The sequence below is a fragment of the Myxocyprinus asiaticus genome, chromosome 36 (assembly GCF_019703515.2).
Source record: "Myxocyprinus asiaticus isolate MX2 ecotype Aquarium Trade chromosome 36, UBuf_Myxa_2, whole genome shotgun sequence".
NCBI classification, from domain to species: Eukaryota; Metazoa; Chordata; class Actinopteri; order Cypriniformes; family Catostomidae; genus Myxocyprinus; species Myxocyprinus asiaticus.
The window spans coordinates 15,721,265-15,738,447 of record NC_059379.1 but is presented as its reverse complement, the minus strand read 5'-3'; the positions used below and the strand labels follow the sequence as shown (position 1 = coordinate 15,738,447).

At 40.1% G+C, this 17,183-nt stretch overlaps 1 protein-coding gene across 1 annotated transcript; it reads right to left on the bottom strand.

The window, feature by feature from the left end:
• Window positions 1-1,800: 1,800 nt before the first annotated feature.
• Window positions 1,801-5,414, bottom strand: LOC127427020 (chromobox protein homolog 1-like). Its single transcript, XM_051674298.1, has 6 exons — window positions 5,261-5,414; window positions 4,735-4,800; window positions 4,209-4,383; window positions 3,385-3,535; window positions 3,147-3,241; window positions 1,801-3,002 (listed from the first exon to the last, which is right to left on the bottom strand). Exons 2-6 carry the CDS (start codon window positions 4,778-4,780, stop codon window positions 2,861-2,863), a joined length of 609 nt encoding a protein of 202 aa, XP_051530258.1. The 5' UTR covers window positions 4,781-4,800; window positions 5,261-5,414; the 3' UTR covers window positions 1,801-2,860.
• Between the last annotated feature and the right edge of the window lie 11,769 nt (window positions 5,415-17,183).

Below are 17,183 nucleotides of genomic sequence, written 5' to 3'. Positions count from 1 at the left end.
TTCTGCTGGGGAAAGGGTTTCTCAGTCCCTCCTGTCAGCTTTTAATGTTACTCTCCCATGTGCATAAACTTTTTAATAAGCCATCAGGCATGGACTCCTGATGAGTGGCATCAAGGAGTTTGCTTGTGAATTATGTGGAGTCTGTTGTTCTTGGTATGTAGGATTAACTGAAACAAACTGAATCATTTGCTCAAAAAGTTCAAGTCTAGCCTACATTGCAGGGCAAAATGCTCTGTTGTCTTGGCAACTTATGTCAGTGTTTTTTTTTTCTGTTGTATTGTTTTTTGTTTTGTTTTTCTGAAGGAACTAATTTTATTAGAAGCTCTTCTGTTACAGATGTACTTTCACCTGAAAAAGGAACAAAATACTCACATTTAACAATAGTAGCAGACACAGCTCATACTTAAGAGTACAGATTTTCATTAGCTGGGTTAACCGTCTTAATGTGTGACGTGAACCTCTGTCCCTTATGTTTATTTTCACATTTTATTTAATGTCTAGCAAATTTTTACCAACTACACACTACTTTTACAAAAGTACCTTTGCTAATTGAGTGAGGTTTAGGCTGTTAGGCTTGTGCCAATAACTAACTGGATCGTGCTTTAGTGCAGCCTATGAATACAACTGACCTAGTCACTGACATATCGTTAAATTACAGAATGGGAGAAAAAACAGTAACACTGATGTGAATGTCTAATCTACATAATGTTCATCTTCATTCTCTTTTGTCAGTCTCTGTCACTTCCATCTACACTGTTCATATAGTACCATGTGACACAGTCAGTGTCTAGTTTGGTGCAACATGAATAAATATGCAAGAAAATGTCATATTTGTCTCAAATGGATAGAGACAATCCTTATGTTACTGGTTACAAATAGTTTCAAAAAGATAAGCGATTCATTAGATGAACCTTGAATCCATATATCAATGTCATCACTACTTGTCATAAAGCACTGTTCTTTTTGTTTGTCTTGTTTGGTTTGTAAATATTTTTATGTTCTGTATATCTCTTGTCCTAATTGCTTGGTTTAGCCAGGCCTTTTTGCACCTTCGTAAGCCTATGCCGAGTATTCCAATTTGATTAGTGTTGAGAGATTTGCTGGCAATCTGGAATTGTTCTTTTATTAATTATTAAACCTTTGTTTAATTTACTTTTATTATTATTATTTGTGATTATAAAAGAATGGCAAAAAATAATTAAAATAAATTAAAAATAAAATGGACAGACAATTTTATAATGCAGAAAAAGAAACTCTTCTGGCAATAATATTTTTTTGAAAGCTGTGCAACCTGTGTCTTAAAGTTTTCCATATGTCACTTTTTTATGTTTGTTATTATTTATGTTTTACACTCCCTGTCCCCTTGTGACTTTTCTGTGGCCCCCTGGGGATCCCTTAAACCCAGTTTAAAAACAAACATTTAATAAATCTATTGAGAGTATAGTATATTGGTGGTTCTCAACTGGTTTTGCTTCAGGGCCCAGATTTTACTTTGGAAATCAAGTGGTGACCCAACACAGTACCAAATAATAATAATAATAATAAAATATTATTAAAGCTAAGTCCTTGAAATCAAACATTGTCATTTATTATAATGAACTGCATAGGCCCAGCAATGGACACAATTATTAACAAAATACAGGCTGAATAGAAAAATGTAAAATATGTAAATGCATAAACAACAGAAGTGTGATTTAGTAGAGTAACAAGTGAACCCATATTTTACCAGTTGAGAACCACTGATCTAGAAGATAATAAAAGCAATACGCATATTTTTATTACCAGTTTTGACAATTACAACAATGCTTTTTATTTTTGAAAATGATAATTAAATGGCTAATGCGCTTTGAAAATATGCACTAATAGCATGGTTAAACAAAACTAGCATACAATTGTTAACATAAAAAAACTTACTTTACATTTCTTATAAAGAACGTTACAGTTCTACTTTGCTGTGTGACAATAATAAGACAAGAGTATCAAAGTAATAACCAAACTCCAAGTGACTGTACACAGTGATGCTGATGTGCTAAAAAATGGTAAACCTATTTACATCCACAATGTCAAGACAAGAAATACTTGTATAATCTTAATATTCAGTGGGTATGATTCACAAATAGCACCTATCGAAAGACCAGACATGTAATAGTTAATGGGCAAGTTAATGGAATAGTAACAGCTGCTGGCATGTCTTTATAAAACCAATCATATGCAAGCCAGGTCCGAAAGCTAAATAAGGCCAATATTTGTGCCCTATTCTCTATACCTCTTTTTCCATGGTCCATTCTAGATTCAGTTATGCATTCAATGACCACCTGTATTAACAGATGTATAAAATTGTCATTTTCTTTATAATCTGTTAAGGCAGTAATACTTTAACATTATTAATATGTACATAAAATTAAGGATTATCATATCAGGACGTTTTTGAGACTGCTACAGCGTCAAATGAAACTGATCCAGTATGATAGACTTAACACTGTAATCTACACAGGGGTAGGGGACAGCTTCAATATTTTCAACATGAAACAACTTTTAAAGGACATCACTACTTCACATGTATGATTTACAGTCTGTGAATATCTTTGAATTGGTTTTATGAATGTCAATAGAATGTTATAAGAAAGCATGAAGAATACATTAAAGGTGCACAGTCATGCCACCTGTCACGTACACTGAAACAGCAGTGTTCTATATGCTTTATCTATGGAGCCTAAACTAAAATATGCTAAAAACCTATGTAGATTACAGTTTATACCATTTTTTTTAATTTTTTTTATTAAGAAATCTCTCTTTCAGGAGAAAAATAATCAAATAAGAGTTTCAATGGCCACGACTGAAAGTCACTGTCCCTTACATCTTATTTGTCATCCTTCTTCTCTTCCTCTTCAGTAGGGTATGAATGCCAGGTGAGGCGTTCCTCGTAAAAAGAAATTACAACTTGTGGACACTTTACATTCGCCTCCTTGGCTGGTACAAGATCTGCTTCATCAGAGTTTTTCCTGTAGCATGAAAATATATAAGAAGACATTAACAACTAATCAACTATTCTTCATCTGAGATGGATTTGTTTTAGTAATGCTGGTCAGGAACTGTCCCTCTAATCCAGCACTTGTTTCTTTACAGGTAACAATTTACATACAAACCATTTCATGAGGAACATGAGTTCTCCACTTGAGTCTGTAGCACCAATAATCCTCTCAGGATCCAAACCACGTGCAAAACCTCTGAGTTTCTCAGGCTAAATTAAGAGAGATGGCATGTAAGACACTGTTTAGCCCATTCAATTTCTTTTGGTGCTCTAAATTTTTCAAAGACACTTCCTGGCCAGCTTATAGACATGGAATGATGGACTTCAAATCCTCAGATTTTCAAAACTCCTACCTCATCTTTGCGCTTTTTAGGCTCCTTTCCATCTCCATCTGTCTCGGCCCGTCTCTTGCCTCCAGATTCAGCGGTTTTCTGTGACTGAAGGAATTCTGCTATGAGGTCAGGACAGTCCAGGTTGTCTTCTGGTTCCCAGGTGTTGTCCTCACTGAGAATACAGTCATGCAGAATAAACACATTTTTACTTTTAAATTTTAACAATAAAATCCAACAAAGTTACCAGAAGCTCCATTGTAGAGGCCAATTTATAGTGGATTTTTTTCCTGATACAGATAACTAAGGTGGTGAAAAAAAACAAATAACCCATCAATCAACCAAAAGTTGTAAAAATATTTTCCTAGTCTTTCCATACTGTGTCGTGTTCAGACATATAGGCTACAAGAGTTGAAACAAAATAAAATCCCAGATTAAATTTTTTAGTCAACCTAAATCCCAATAATAAAAAGAAAAAATGCAGTTTCGGTCTCGGTGTGAATAGGCCTTTCGTCTGTAGTTGGTCTCGCAAATTTGTCACGAATTTGGTGTGAATAGGCCTTTAGATACAGCAAATACCTACCTGATTGTTTTTATTTCACTTCTAGAGGCCGTTATTATACTGCAGAATCCTTTATATATATATATATATATATATATATATATATATATATATATAAACTATTCGCAACTTTCGGCATAGATTTTTGCCAATAACCGATATTTCCAAAAAGCAATATATCGGACAACCTCTAATCCATTGCATAAAATGAGATACACTCTGTTTGAATCAAAGTAATATATTAATGCCTAAAATCAATCTGAAATCAATAAATACAGGTACCCACTCAGAAAAGCCTTTCCACTTAAGGAGGTATTCCACTCTTCCTTTCACCACGCGCCGATCCAGGACTTTCTCCACAACATACTCTTCTTCTTCTTCCTCCACCACTTCTTCCACTTTTTTTTTGTTCTGTTTCTTCCCAGCTGTTGATTGCTTGGGCTCAGGTTGAGAAACTGGAGCTGGGTACAGGAATGGCAGGTAGACAATAAACAAGCGCCATTCAGAGATGTACAAGTTGGCCAAAAACACAATTTGCTACAGTTTACGCCAAAACACCATAGTTATTACAGCTATTGTTACTACAATAAAACGGTTGTAACTTGATATTTGCCACCAGTACCATACAAAAAGATCTTAAAATGTCACTTTTTGAAGGAGATCCAATTTTAATTTATTACTAGCCTATTTATTTTACAGTAAAAACAATAACTGTAGTAACAACGGTATTTGTACGGTTTTTGTTTTGGTTGCCAAGGTAAATTTGTATCGGTTTTACATGCGTTCAAAACTATAAAGAGAAAAATCCAAACCTTCAGTCACAGCAGCATCGGCTGGAGACTCAGACGTTTGGCTCATATTTCCAAGGGCTCTTATAGCTGGAAATATATAAAGGCACGTATGAATGAATAAAGATTACTACAAATATTAACTGTGAGCTATATCGATATGGAAGGTTTCGTAAATTTATTTGAACGTTGATTGATATTGATTTAGCTGAGGAATGCAGCTGCACGCGACACATCTGCATGCAGAATAAGACAAACACAAAGATACATTTTTTTTTTTTTTTTTTTTTTTGCATTAATGCATAGCATGCTTCAAGTGTTTTGTTCGATGGGATGGACGAGTGGAACGTAGCAGAGCACTGTTTTACTGAAATCTTCCTCCATGTTGTTTTAGAGACTGTTCAAGCACGCTATTCGATGTCTGCTGTGGTCAAATCAGCTTGCATCGTTGCCGCAGCCCATATTGTTGCACTATTGGTCACTGCGATTTTACCACCAAAACACAATATGCACGAGTCCGCACATCGGCAGCGCAGAAAAAGACACTTACTTGTATCTCGCGGCGAAATAGATTAAATAAAGCGGATCCGCATGTATTTAAATCCGTGGTGAACGGGCAGCAGTGATTAATTACAGTAGGTCTACTGTGCTGCTGCTCCTGAATGTAGCAGTTCTTCACACCCACTTCCGTAAAAGAAATGAGATAAAATGGCAACTTCCGGTGCAATTATTTTCTATTCTATTACTTTCATCATAAAAGTGGATTTGTTATGGTGTTTTTTAATAGATGTTTTGAGGATTGAATAACGACTGGCGCTGTTCCATACTGGTCGTACAGTCTTATATCCATCACTTCCTCTTGCTGTATGTTTATATTCAGGGTATCTCTATTCTCCTTAATGTTGCTCGTCTTGGTGCTTCAAAGTAGATGTTCTAGTTTCCTACATGAATTTCAAATGGAATTGTGAGAAAACGTATGAATATGTATAAATCACAGATTTGTACTACACATTGGTAACCAGCAGTATGATGCCGTGCAACCCTTGTGTTTTAGGTTTTTACAGTTCCTTTTCAACAATTCCTTATACATGGCTTATGTATAAACAGATTACATTAAATAAACGAAATAATGTAGTAAAAATAATTTGGACCAATAAAAACATAAAATACAAAAATAAACATTTTACTGGTTTAAATGGCATTTAATTGCTAACACGATTATTTAATTGCAATGGGTGCTTAAGACTATATACAGAATTCTTAGAAAAGTATACAGGTGCATCTCAATAAATTAGAATGTCGTGGAAAAGTTCATTTATTTCAGTAATTCAACTCAAATTGTGAAACTCGTGTATTAAATAAATTCAGTGCACACAGACTGAAGTAGTTTAAGTCTTTGGTTCTTTTAATTGTGACGATTTTGGCTCACATTTAACAAAAACCCACCAATTCACTATCTCAAAAAATTAGAATACATCATAAGACCAATAAAAAAAAAACATTTTTAGTGAATTGTTGGCCTTCTGGAAAGTATGTTCATTTACTGTATATGTACTCAATACTTGGTAGGGGCTCCTTTTGCTTTAATTACTGCCTCAATTCGGTGTGGCATGGAGGTGATCAGTTTGTGGCACTGCTGAGGTGGTATGGAAGCCCAGGTTTCTTTGACAGTGGCCTTCAGCTCATCTGCATTTTTTGGTCTCTTGTTTCTCATTTTCCTCTTGACAATACCCCACAGATTCTCTATGGGGTTCAGGTCTGGTGAGTTTGCTGGCCAGTCAAGCACACCAACACCATGGTCATTTAACCAACTTTTGGTGCTTTTGGCAGTGTGGGCAGGTGCCAAATCCTGCTGGAAAATGAAATCAGCATCTTTAAAAAGCTGGTCAGCAGAAGGAAGCATGAAGTGCTCCAAAATTTCTTGGTAAACGGGTGCAGTGACTTTGGTTTTCAAAAAACACAATGGACCAACACCAGCAGATGACATTGCACCCCAAATCATCACAGACTGTGGAAACTTAACACTGGACTTCAAGCAACTTGGGCTATGAGCTTCTCCACCCTTCCTCCAGACTCTAGGACCTTGGTTTCCAAAAGAAATACAAAACTTGCTCTCATCTGAAAAGAGGACTTTGGACCACTGGGTAACAGTCCAGTTCTTGTTCTCCTTAGCCCAGGTAAGACGCCTCTGACGTTGTCTGTGGTTCAGGAGTGGCTTAACAAGAGGAATACGACAACTGTAGCCAAATTCCTTGACATGTCTGTGTGTGGTGGCTCTTGATGCCTTGACCCCAGCCTCAGTCCATTCCTTGTGAAGTTTACCCAAATTCTTGAATCGATTTTGCTTGACAATCATAAGGCTGCGGTTCTCTCGGTTGGTTGTGCATCTTTTTCTTCCACACTTTTTCCTTCCACTCAACTTTCTGTTAACATGCTTGGATACAGCACTCTGTGAACAGCCAGCTTCTTTGGCAATGAATGTTTGTGGCTTACCCTCCTTGTGAAGGGTGTCAATGATTGTTCTCTGGACAACTGTCAGATCAGCAGTCTTCCCCATGATTGTGTAGCCTAGTGAACCAAACTGAGAGACCATTTTGAAGGCTCAGGAAACCTTTGCAGGTGTTTTGAGTTGATTAGCTGATTGGCATGTCAAAATATTCTAATTTTTTGAGATAGTGAATTGGTGGGTTTTTGTTAAATGTGAGCCAAAATCATCACAATTAAAAGAACCAAAGACTTAAACTACTTCAGTCTGTGTGCATTGAATTTATTTAATACACGAGTTTCACAATTTGAGTTGAATTACTGAAATAAATGAACTTTTCCACGACATTCTAATTTATTGAGATGCACCTGTACATTCCCAGTATCTAGGATTATGTTACTAGGGGGGCCTGGGTAGCTCAGCAAGAATTGATGCTGACTTCCACCCCTGGAGTCACGAGTTTGAATCCAGGGTGTGCTGAGTGACTCCAGTCATGTCTCCTAAGCAACCAAATTGGCCCGGTTGCTAGGGAGGGTAGAGTCACATGGGGTAACCTCCTCGTGGTCACAATTAGTGGTTCTTGTAATCAGTGGGGTGCATGGAAAATTGTGCGTGGATCGCGGAGAGTAGCATGAGCCTCCACATGCTGGGGGTATCCATAGTGTCATGCACAACAAGCCACGTGATAAGATGTGCGGACTGACTGTCTCAGAAGTGGAGGCAACTAAGACTTGTTCTCTGCCACCCGGATTGAGGTGAGTAACTGCGCCACCACGAGGATCTACTAAAGTAGTGGGAATTGGGCATTCCAAATTGAGACAAAAGGGGATATAAAAATGAAGAATAAAAAAGGATTATGTGACTTTATTTGATGCTGTACCCCTAGAACTGTATGAATTGTTTAAGCAATTGAAACGTTTTTCAAGACAAAATTTTTAATTTCAGTGTAAAATTGAAAGGTGTAAGTATTACAAATAAAATTTATAATAACAGTTGAAAATCTGTCAAAATTTCACAGTTCCCTCACAATTTCAGAATACTAATTGGGAAGAGACTTTTAAAATTACAAGACAATATTGTATCACCAATCAAACATGTTAGGTCTCTTTTAAGATTATTCACATAATTTTCCCTGTTAAACATTGATTGCAAGATCAAGACATTGATGAAAAATTTGTTTTTTGTAACATTGAATTTGAGAGTATTGTACACCTTTTCTTTAACTATATTTATAAAAAACTGTTCTGTTGTGATTTGAAATATTTTGTAGGGGTGAATATTGGTATCAACATTTCTGGGACTTATGCAAGGATCCTATTTGTGGACTTCAGTTCAGCCTTCAATACCATAATGCCTGATCTTCTCTCAACCAAACTGACCCAACTCTCCGTGCCCACCCCAATCTGTCGATGGATCACCAGCTTTCTGACAGATAGGCAGCAGCTAGTGAGACTGGGGGAAACTCACATCAGGGATCCTCACTATTAGCACTGATGCTCCTCAGGGATGTGTTCTCTCTCCACTGCTCTTCTCCCTGTACACGAATGACTGCACTGCAGAAGACCCCACTGTCAAGCTCCTGAAGTTTGCAGATAACACCGCGGTCATTGCATACAGACGGGAAGTTGATCAGCTGGCTGTCTGGTGCGGTCACAACAACCTTGAGCTGAACACGCACAAAACAGTGGAGATGATAGTGGACTTCAGGAGAAATCCCCCTGCACTCCTCCCCCTCACCATCCTGAACAGCACTGTGGCAGCAGTGGAGTCATTCAGGTTCCTAGACTCTACCATCTCTCAGGACCTGAAGTGGGACACCCACATAGACTCCATTTTGAAGAAGGCTCAGCAGAGGTTGTACTTCCTTCATCAGCTGAGGAAGTTCAATCTGCCACAGGAGCTGATGACAGTTCTACTCAGCCATCATTGAGTCTGTCCTGTGTACATCTATAACTGTCTGGTTTGGTTCAGCCACCAAATCAGACAGAAGGAAACTACAATGGATAGTCAGGACTGCTGAGAGGATTATTGGTGCCCCCCTGCCCACCCTCCAAGACCTCTACATCTCCAGAGTGAGGAAGCGTGCAGGTAGAATCACTCTGGACTCCACACACCCTGCCCACTCCCTCTTTGAACTGTTGCCCTCTGGCCGGCACTACAGAGCACTGAGTGTCAGGACATCTAGGCACAAGAACAGTTTTTATCCTCAGGCCATTTTCCTCATGAAAAATTAAACTGCCTCAGGACTCCCCCATAGTGCAATCATGTAAATACATATCTCATGTACATATGTAAATTCACATATTTAATTCAATAACTGTACATACCCCTACCTTGCACATACATTACCACTTGCACATGTATGTATGCCATTCTGTTATATGTCCTATTATTTGTATGTCTATTTATACTCTTACCTTGTTTTATATTCTGTCTCACTGTAATGTTCTTTGTGCACTTGTTTCTCCTGTCACCCCAAAAAATTCCTTTGTGTACGTGAGAACTCTCATTCTGATTCTGATATTCAGAGACATCTCATTTTCTTTCTGCTGCCATGTTACAATTGAACAAAATGAGCATTTAATCATTAAATTATTTAAGCGATTTATGATAATTATTCATTGAATAAACATAACTTATTGTACATACACTGCACTAGACGGTATCCAGCTGAGTCTGGTTCCTCCCAGACTCTTCTACCAAAATATCTTGTGGCATATTTTTCTTACTACTTTGGTTTTCTTAAAGGTGCACTCAGTAACTTTTTGTTTGTCATCGTGGACTTACGGTGACACCTAGTGGTGTGGATGCAGCATAATTCAAAATCAGTAGTTTTCAGTTAGAGATGCCATTGTAGAAATTCACTAATCAGCCATGATTAATTTAATCCAAGACAGAAAGTGTCCAGTAACAAGACGGTTACTGAGATTAAGCGAGTAGTATTCAGCTGGTCATGTGATTTTAAAATAGCAGCCCCCATTAAGGCGCCCCTGCTATATCACGGCTCTGAACGTTTTAAACATTCAGAGCCGTGATATACTGGATTTTTTAATGCAAACATTTTACTCAGCGTGTACAGTATGTAGCGTTATGTGTAAATAAAAAGTGAGAGAGTGCAATAATGATTATATTTCCTTAAACTTTTTAATTAGTAGAATATTGTACTAATAACTTTTGAGCATCGGGCTTTAGTCTTCTAAAGAATATGAGAGTTTGCTGACTGTTTGGAATGAATTTGTTTGGTATGGTTGATGACTATTTTTTTTTTTTTAATTATTTTATTAGTTTGATTCAGTTTCGAGAAAATATACAGTCCTATTTCTTCTTTAATTGAATGTGGGATTCAAATCTTATTTTATACTCTGTCATGTAGGCCTATATCAAAGAGGGACATAGAAATATATAGCCTTTATTTGATTCATGCATTAATGATAATTACATGTCGATGACTGTTTCTACACATCTATGAACCAACGTCTCTATAAGGGAATAATTATACAATTACAGATGGACATTTTCAGTCTCTAAACCTTACAAAACAAAAAGGACAAATAAACATGTGTAGGCTAGTAGATTTTTATTTCCAGAACAAAGTTATGTGGATTATGGACAACACATATATTGTTATAAAATATGACTTACTTGAGATGACAAGAATAAAAAGAAGAAAACGTAGAGAAGTTCGTGGAGATAAAATACAAAACATTGTATATATCCAGTATTTAAAATAAACAGCAAACTTTGAAGCTGCCAGAGAGAAAAAAAAAAACATTATTATATGGGTGAATTTATTAAACATTTATTTATTAAAGCTTATATAGACACAGATCTACCGGCAGTAGTTAAAGGTGCAATATGTTTACATTTACATTTACATTTATTCATTTGGCAGACGCTTTTATCCAAAGCGACTTACAAAAGAGGAAAACATAAGCGAATCATCTTAAGGAGACAGTGGTATGAAAAGTGCCGTTTTACAAAGTTTCACTAGCATCAGAATAGTATTCAAAACAGAATAAAGTGCAACAGGAATTGTATTTTTTATTTTTTTAATATGTAACATATTTACTGTCTTAAAACATAAAATTATCATAATATGTCATCAGAGATTTAGGAAGCATGCTAAGTTGAAATACTGGCTTCTCTGAAAACAATACTACAGCCAGTCTGTTCTAATTTGAAATGTCGTTCCGTGCCGGAATTTCTGTTTGTGTTTTGGACTGTGTGATCCGCCCACTGCCCATTTCCCAATAGTATTTTGACATTCTGGGTTGCCAGATTTGGAACATGTTAAGGGACAAACACAGTGCGCTGCAGCCACGGAAGCCAGCAATACATCTAGCTAACATTAACATTGGATAAAAATCCAAATTTATAATTTGCAAACAATAAAAACATTGCAAACGTATACATTAGCTGATCAACTTGCAGTGTAAGGCTCGTCACTTGCCATTGTCAGTTTGCTCATTCCTGTTGCGTGTCCTCAACCTGGCAACCCGCGTGAGCTTCGAGTCTGGGGAGGAGGGGGCGGGGGAGACAACTCTCAACAATATTTTGAATTTGGACTGTAGTACCCATTTTAAATGCTTGATGTCAATGTTACAAATTGCTCCTTTAAAGAGCCCATATTATGCTTATTTACAGGTTCATGATTTTATTTTGGGGGTCTACTAGAATAGGTTTACATGCTTTAATGTTCAAAAAACACATTACTTTTCTCATACTGTACATTGCTACAGCCACTCTTTCCCTCCTCTGGCTGAAACGCTCTGATTTAGGTCCTGTCTCTTTAAAGACCCCCTTTCCGAAAAGCCCAGTCTGCTCTGATTGGTCAGCTGGCCTAGTCTGTTGTGAATGGTCAACTTTATAGAGCCTGTGTCGGAAATGTAACGCCCCTTACCGTAACTGAGTTTCAGGCTTCCTTAAGAGCTGTAAACACTATTGTAACTATGGTAACAATGGCGTTGGTTTTTGCCGTAACAGTTTGAGTCTGATAATGAAAGTTTGGAAGAACAAGCTGATCGACCCAAACCACCTTCGCAAGCACGACTTGAGCAGGACGTTTCACAGTAGTAAGTTTGACGTTTGTAGCTTTCTTACAAGAACACTGTTGATTAATGTGAACCTAACAAAGCTTAAAGTAAAAGACATGTAGTGCATCTAAATTAGTCATCTTTTGCTGGAATGGGTGTAGCCGAACTTTTTATGCCCGAGATATGAACGGAGAACAGAGGCTTACTCCCGATTAGTGAGCAAGTTAGCCGTGGACTATAGTGGATAGCAGCCGTAACATTACAGCTTGTAATTGTATAAGACTCTTGAGATCGACCATTTTGTTACACAGTTTTAGGTACAAGCCAGCCCACAGCTGAATAGTAAACCATTACCAAAACAATAACATTATAGCAAGTTAGCACTACCGTGGATTACAGATGTAAAATTACCGTTTGTAAAAATAAATCCATCTCCACACTAGATCACTATTCATGTAGTAAGAATGACAAACAATCTGCATAATTCGACACAATTGTAGGTGAAAGTGGACCCGCAGCTGATTAGCAAAACTATTTTAACACAATAACATTAGCTAGTAGGTTAGGAGAGGCCTACAGCTGTGCACTGGGTGTATGCCGTAGCTACAACACAAAACGTCTCCGGTTACGTATGTAACCTCGGTTCCCTGAGATGTAGGGAATGAGCCATCGCATTGCTGACACTTATGGGAAAAACTCCTTTTCTCCGATTTCTGAACTCCTGTTGGATCACATCAATTCAGATGCAACTGAATTGAGCCAACGGCGTTCGCGTCCACTCAGCCAATGACATTGAGCGCGTGGCGCTCAGCTTTCTATATAAGCGGGCAGCATAACGCCATCAGTCATGATTTATCGACTGAAAGCAGAGGCTGAGCAACCTGATAGTGACGTCCGGTAGCACGGCTAGCTATGCGATGTCTCGTTCCCTACATCTCAGGGAACCGAGGTTACATACGTAACCGGAGATGTTCCCTTTCAATTTCAGTCACATACATCTCGTCGCTGACACTTATGGGAACGTGTACAATCACGCCGTGGTACTGGACAAAGGACACATAACACTCAAGAGTGATTCTCTTTGTAACTACCCTGAGTATATAGAAGGGGCAGGACATGAGATTGTGTCATACAAATACAACGCTTAGCTTATAGGAAGCATATAATAAATCAACCTCGCCCTGACAGTTCTGAGGGGGCGAGGTAACAAGCACATTTGCATCGCTCAGTAGAGGGATGCTTTGCCTTTAAGAGGGCTCCAAGTGGACCTAGTAGAGCACAGCCAGGTGCACAGTCCGGTAGTGAAACAGCTGAGTTCCACTAAGGGAAACACAGCGCATATCTAACTTTTAACCAGAGAATGAGTGTCAAAGGCATGACCAAGACACAAGTATATTAATGTGTTTGTGTGGGAAACACAGTAAATATATATTCAAGCGGTATGGCCGAGTGTGGCACCGCTTTACATTCGAATGTCTAAAGCACAGCCAAGACATAAGAGATACTGCATGTAGTGTAATTAGGCAGTATAAATGAAGTATGACGGCGCTTAACATGAAGGGCCGAGTCTTGCACTGTTGCACAAACACGTGTGGTCCGGGAACTACGTGAATTCATCGAGTTCCAGAAGCAGACCTTAGAACACAATGAATTAATGCTGCTGCACAGACAATATCTGTGAAGCCACCGAATGCACGTCAAGGTTGTAAAATCGTGCAAAGGTGCTGGGCGAAGCCCAACCTGCCACCATACCTCTCGTTGAGTGGGCCTTAATGCCAATAGGGCACTGGGTTCCCTGAGATTTGTACGCCAGTGTTATAGTGTCGAGAATCCAATGTGACAGTCTCTGCTTTGAGACTGGCATGCCTTTCGAGTGACCTCCAAAACAGACAAAAAGCTGGTCCTTTTGTCTGAATTGGCTCATGCGGCTACACATAGGTGTGTAGCGCTCTGACTGGACAGAGCGTATGGAGGGAGTGTTGCTCTTCCGACTGGAAGGGAGGGGGGTAAAAGGCTTGTAAAGTGACTACCTGCGCCTTAAAGGGGGTAGAGAACACTTTGGGAATATAACCTTTTTTTTCGGTCTCAGCGTGGCTCTAGATTTGCACGGACCGAATTCCAAACAGGAGCTGTGCGTTGAGAATGCGTGCAGATCACTCACCCTCTTAACGGATGCCAGGGCGAGTAAGAGAGCTGTTTTAAAGGAAAGAGAACGCAGATCGATAGTCTTGATCGGTTCAAAGGGGGCTTTAGTCATCATGTTCAGCACCAAGGCCAGGTCCCATGTAGGGATTGTAGCTGGGCGGGGAGGATTCAGTCGCCTCGTGCCTCTTAGAATGCTGACCACGAAACAGTGTCTTCCTACTGGCATGCCCCCTACAGCTGCATGATTTGCCGAAATAGCGACTACATATACATTTACAAAGACGTTCCATTTGTAGGCATAGAGCCGTCTCGTAGATGGGGCACTAGCGTGCAAAATTTTATTCTTTATTGCCTGTGAGAGGTCTTTGTCGTCTGACGCGACCCGCTCAACGGCCACACATGTAGGTTCCATAACTCCAGCCACGGATGCCAAATCGAGCCGCGAGCCTGAGAAAGAAAGTCTCGTCTTAGTGGGATTCCCACAGATGCACATAAAGAAGCTCCACTATTTCTGGAAACCATGGTTGATTCGGCCACCTCGGCGTGATCAGTAGTACTGTTTCCATTTCCTCCCTGATTTTGGAGAGGAGTGGAGGAATGAGGTGCAGTGGGGGGAATGCATACTTTCAACCTGCTGGCCATTTGTGAGCTAACACATCCACCCCCAATGGGGCCTGTGCCATCATGGAATACCACAGGGAACAATGAGAGGTCTCCTGGGAGGCGAATAGATCTGTCGTTGCCCTCCCAAACCTGTTCCAAATCTCCGTGACCGTCAGGGGGTAGAGTTTTTACTCCCCTGTGATCACTCCCTGTCGAGAGAGCATGTCCGGTCTGAAATTTAGGTCTCCGGGCACATGGGTTGACCATTATGACAGGAGACGCTCGCCGCTCCATTTGAAGAGCTGTCGCACGAGTGTCATCATTGCTGGAGATCACACACCGCCCTGGTGATTGATGTATGCCACTACCAACTTGTTCTTGGTGTGTATCAGAATATGATGCCCTGTCAACTCTGACTTGAATGCTTTTAGGGCTAAAATAACCGGCAACATCTCCAAGCGGTTGATGTGCCAGGTTTGTTTTACATTCGTCCATTCCACAAATACCAGGCGACCGTCGCATAAAGCGCCCCAGCCCGTGTTGGACACATCTGTATTAACTACTTTGCATCTGGAAACCTGACCTAAGGTGATCCCAGGCCGGTAAAACTCCGGAGCTGTCCATGGTGCTATCGCAGATAGACAGTAGTTGATGACTACAACACAGTGGTGCCCATTGCACCATGCCCGTTGGGGAACTTGGCGGTTGAGCCAGCATTGCAGAGGTCTCATGTGTAACAGACCAAGGTGAGTGATCGCTGCTGTGGCTGCCATAAGCCCGAGGAGTTTCTGAAAGCATTTGACAGTGCGTGATTCAGAAGCCTTAAGTCCAGAATTGGACGCAACCTGCTGTCTTTCTCCGGGACAAGAAAATAATGGCTGTTAAGTCCCTTTTGATGCTCACTGAGCTCGACAGGTACTATTGCCTGTATTGCTAGCAGGCTGTCGATTTCTGCACGCAGAATGCGAGCATTTTGAGATGACATTGTGGATGGTGTTGGGCCTCATGTATTCAGATAGAAGACAAAGGCAGGCCTAACCCAGTCGTACAACCTAACTGAGGCCCACACACTCCATCATAAATCTTACTGATAAAAACCGCGCCAAAATCAAACAAGGGGAGTCCAAAACAGACTACAAATCCCATGAAGCCTTGCTCACTAAAGGATCTAACTCTCAACTCCTATTGGATGAGGCACACAACAGAACGGCCCTCAACCATGATGTCATCGGGAGTAGAAACAACTCTGAGATGCTTCCGGGATTGCTTCCAGCAACTTTGCTCGCCAGGCGTAGACGCAGCTCATCGCTGCTCTCAGGTGAAGCCTCGTGGCAGAAGGAAGTAACGTCCAACTTGAAACTGTGGCCATACAATCTCCATCTCGTTGGATGAGTTGAGATTACTCCGTGTTCCACCGAACACTCTTACGGATCCGAAGGAGACCGCTGAGCAATCCGCATCTTCATCCGTTTGCCTGCAGAAGTGAAGAGATAAAAGATTTATCTTCCATCTTCAATCAAGTGGATGTCGCTGATTTCTCTGCCAGCCAGCCGAGAATCAGCAGCCATACCGCCTGCCGACAGAGCAGTCATCGACCTCCCGTCATCACCCGAGCCTCGAGGAACCGAGTCAGAGTTAAAGGATGGAAGAACACACATGTCCTCATACAATTCAAGTAAGAGGTTTACGCCTGGGCAGAGATAGAATATTATAGTGTGTTATTCTTGTGTATCAAGGTTATTGCTTGTACAGTTTACGGACCGCCGAGTCCACTTATTGCTAATAATAATACTCAAGGTATTAATTATCACGAATGAGATCTGCTGTGTTGTAGTCCAACCACATTGGACTGTTGTGCATTTCCGCCATCGTGGGTGAGACCGGCACACTGAGTTTATCTGTTAAAGAATCAAAGACCGCGGGACGGTTTACGAGCCGTCCACCGTGTCTCTGAGTGATAAACTAATAGCTGCTTTCTCTCCCACGATCGCAAAACCGGCTTTGGGGCCGTCACTTTATTCTCTCTCTCTCTTGTACTAACCACACACACACACACACACACACACACGCGCGACCCCTTACAAACATTCTCGCACACATTTTTGGCTAGTAGATAGCTTCGTGATAAAGCTCAGCTTTGTCCCTAAGCTATCGTACAAGCGGATACACGCGGTAAATTGGCAGACGCCATTGACTGGTTTCTCTCC

Bases quoted from the DNA above. Each gene is read 5' to 3' on its own strand.
- LOC127427020 (XM_051674298.1), bottom strand. From the start codon at position 4,780: ATGAGCCAAACGTCTGAGTCTCCAGCCGATGCTGCTGTGACTGAAG. The intron at 4,384-4,734 runs GTTTGGATTTTT...TCCTGTACCCAG, and splicing joins CGATGCTGCTGTGACTGAAG to CTCCAGTTTCTCAACCTGAG. The intron at 3,536-4,208 runs GTGGGTACCTGT...CTGTATTCTCAG, and splicing joins AAGTGGAAAGGCTTTTCTGA to TGAGGACAACACCTGGGAAC.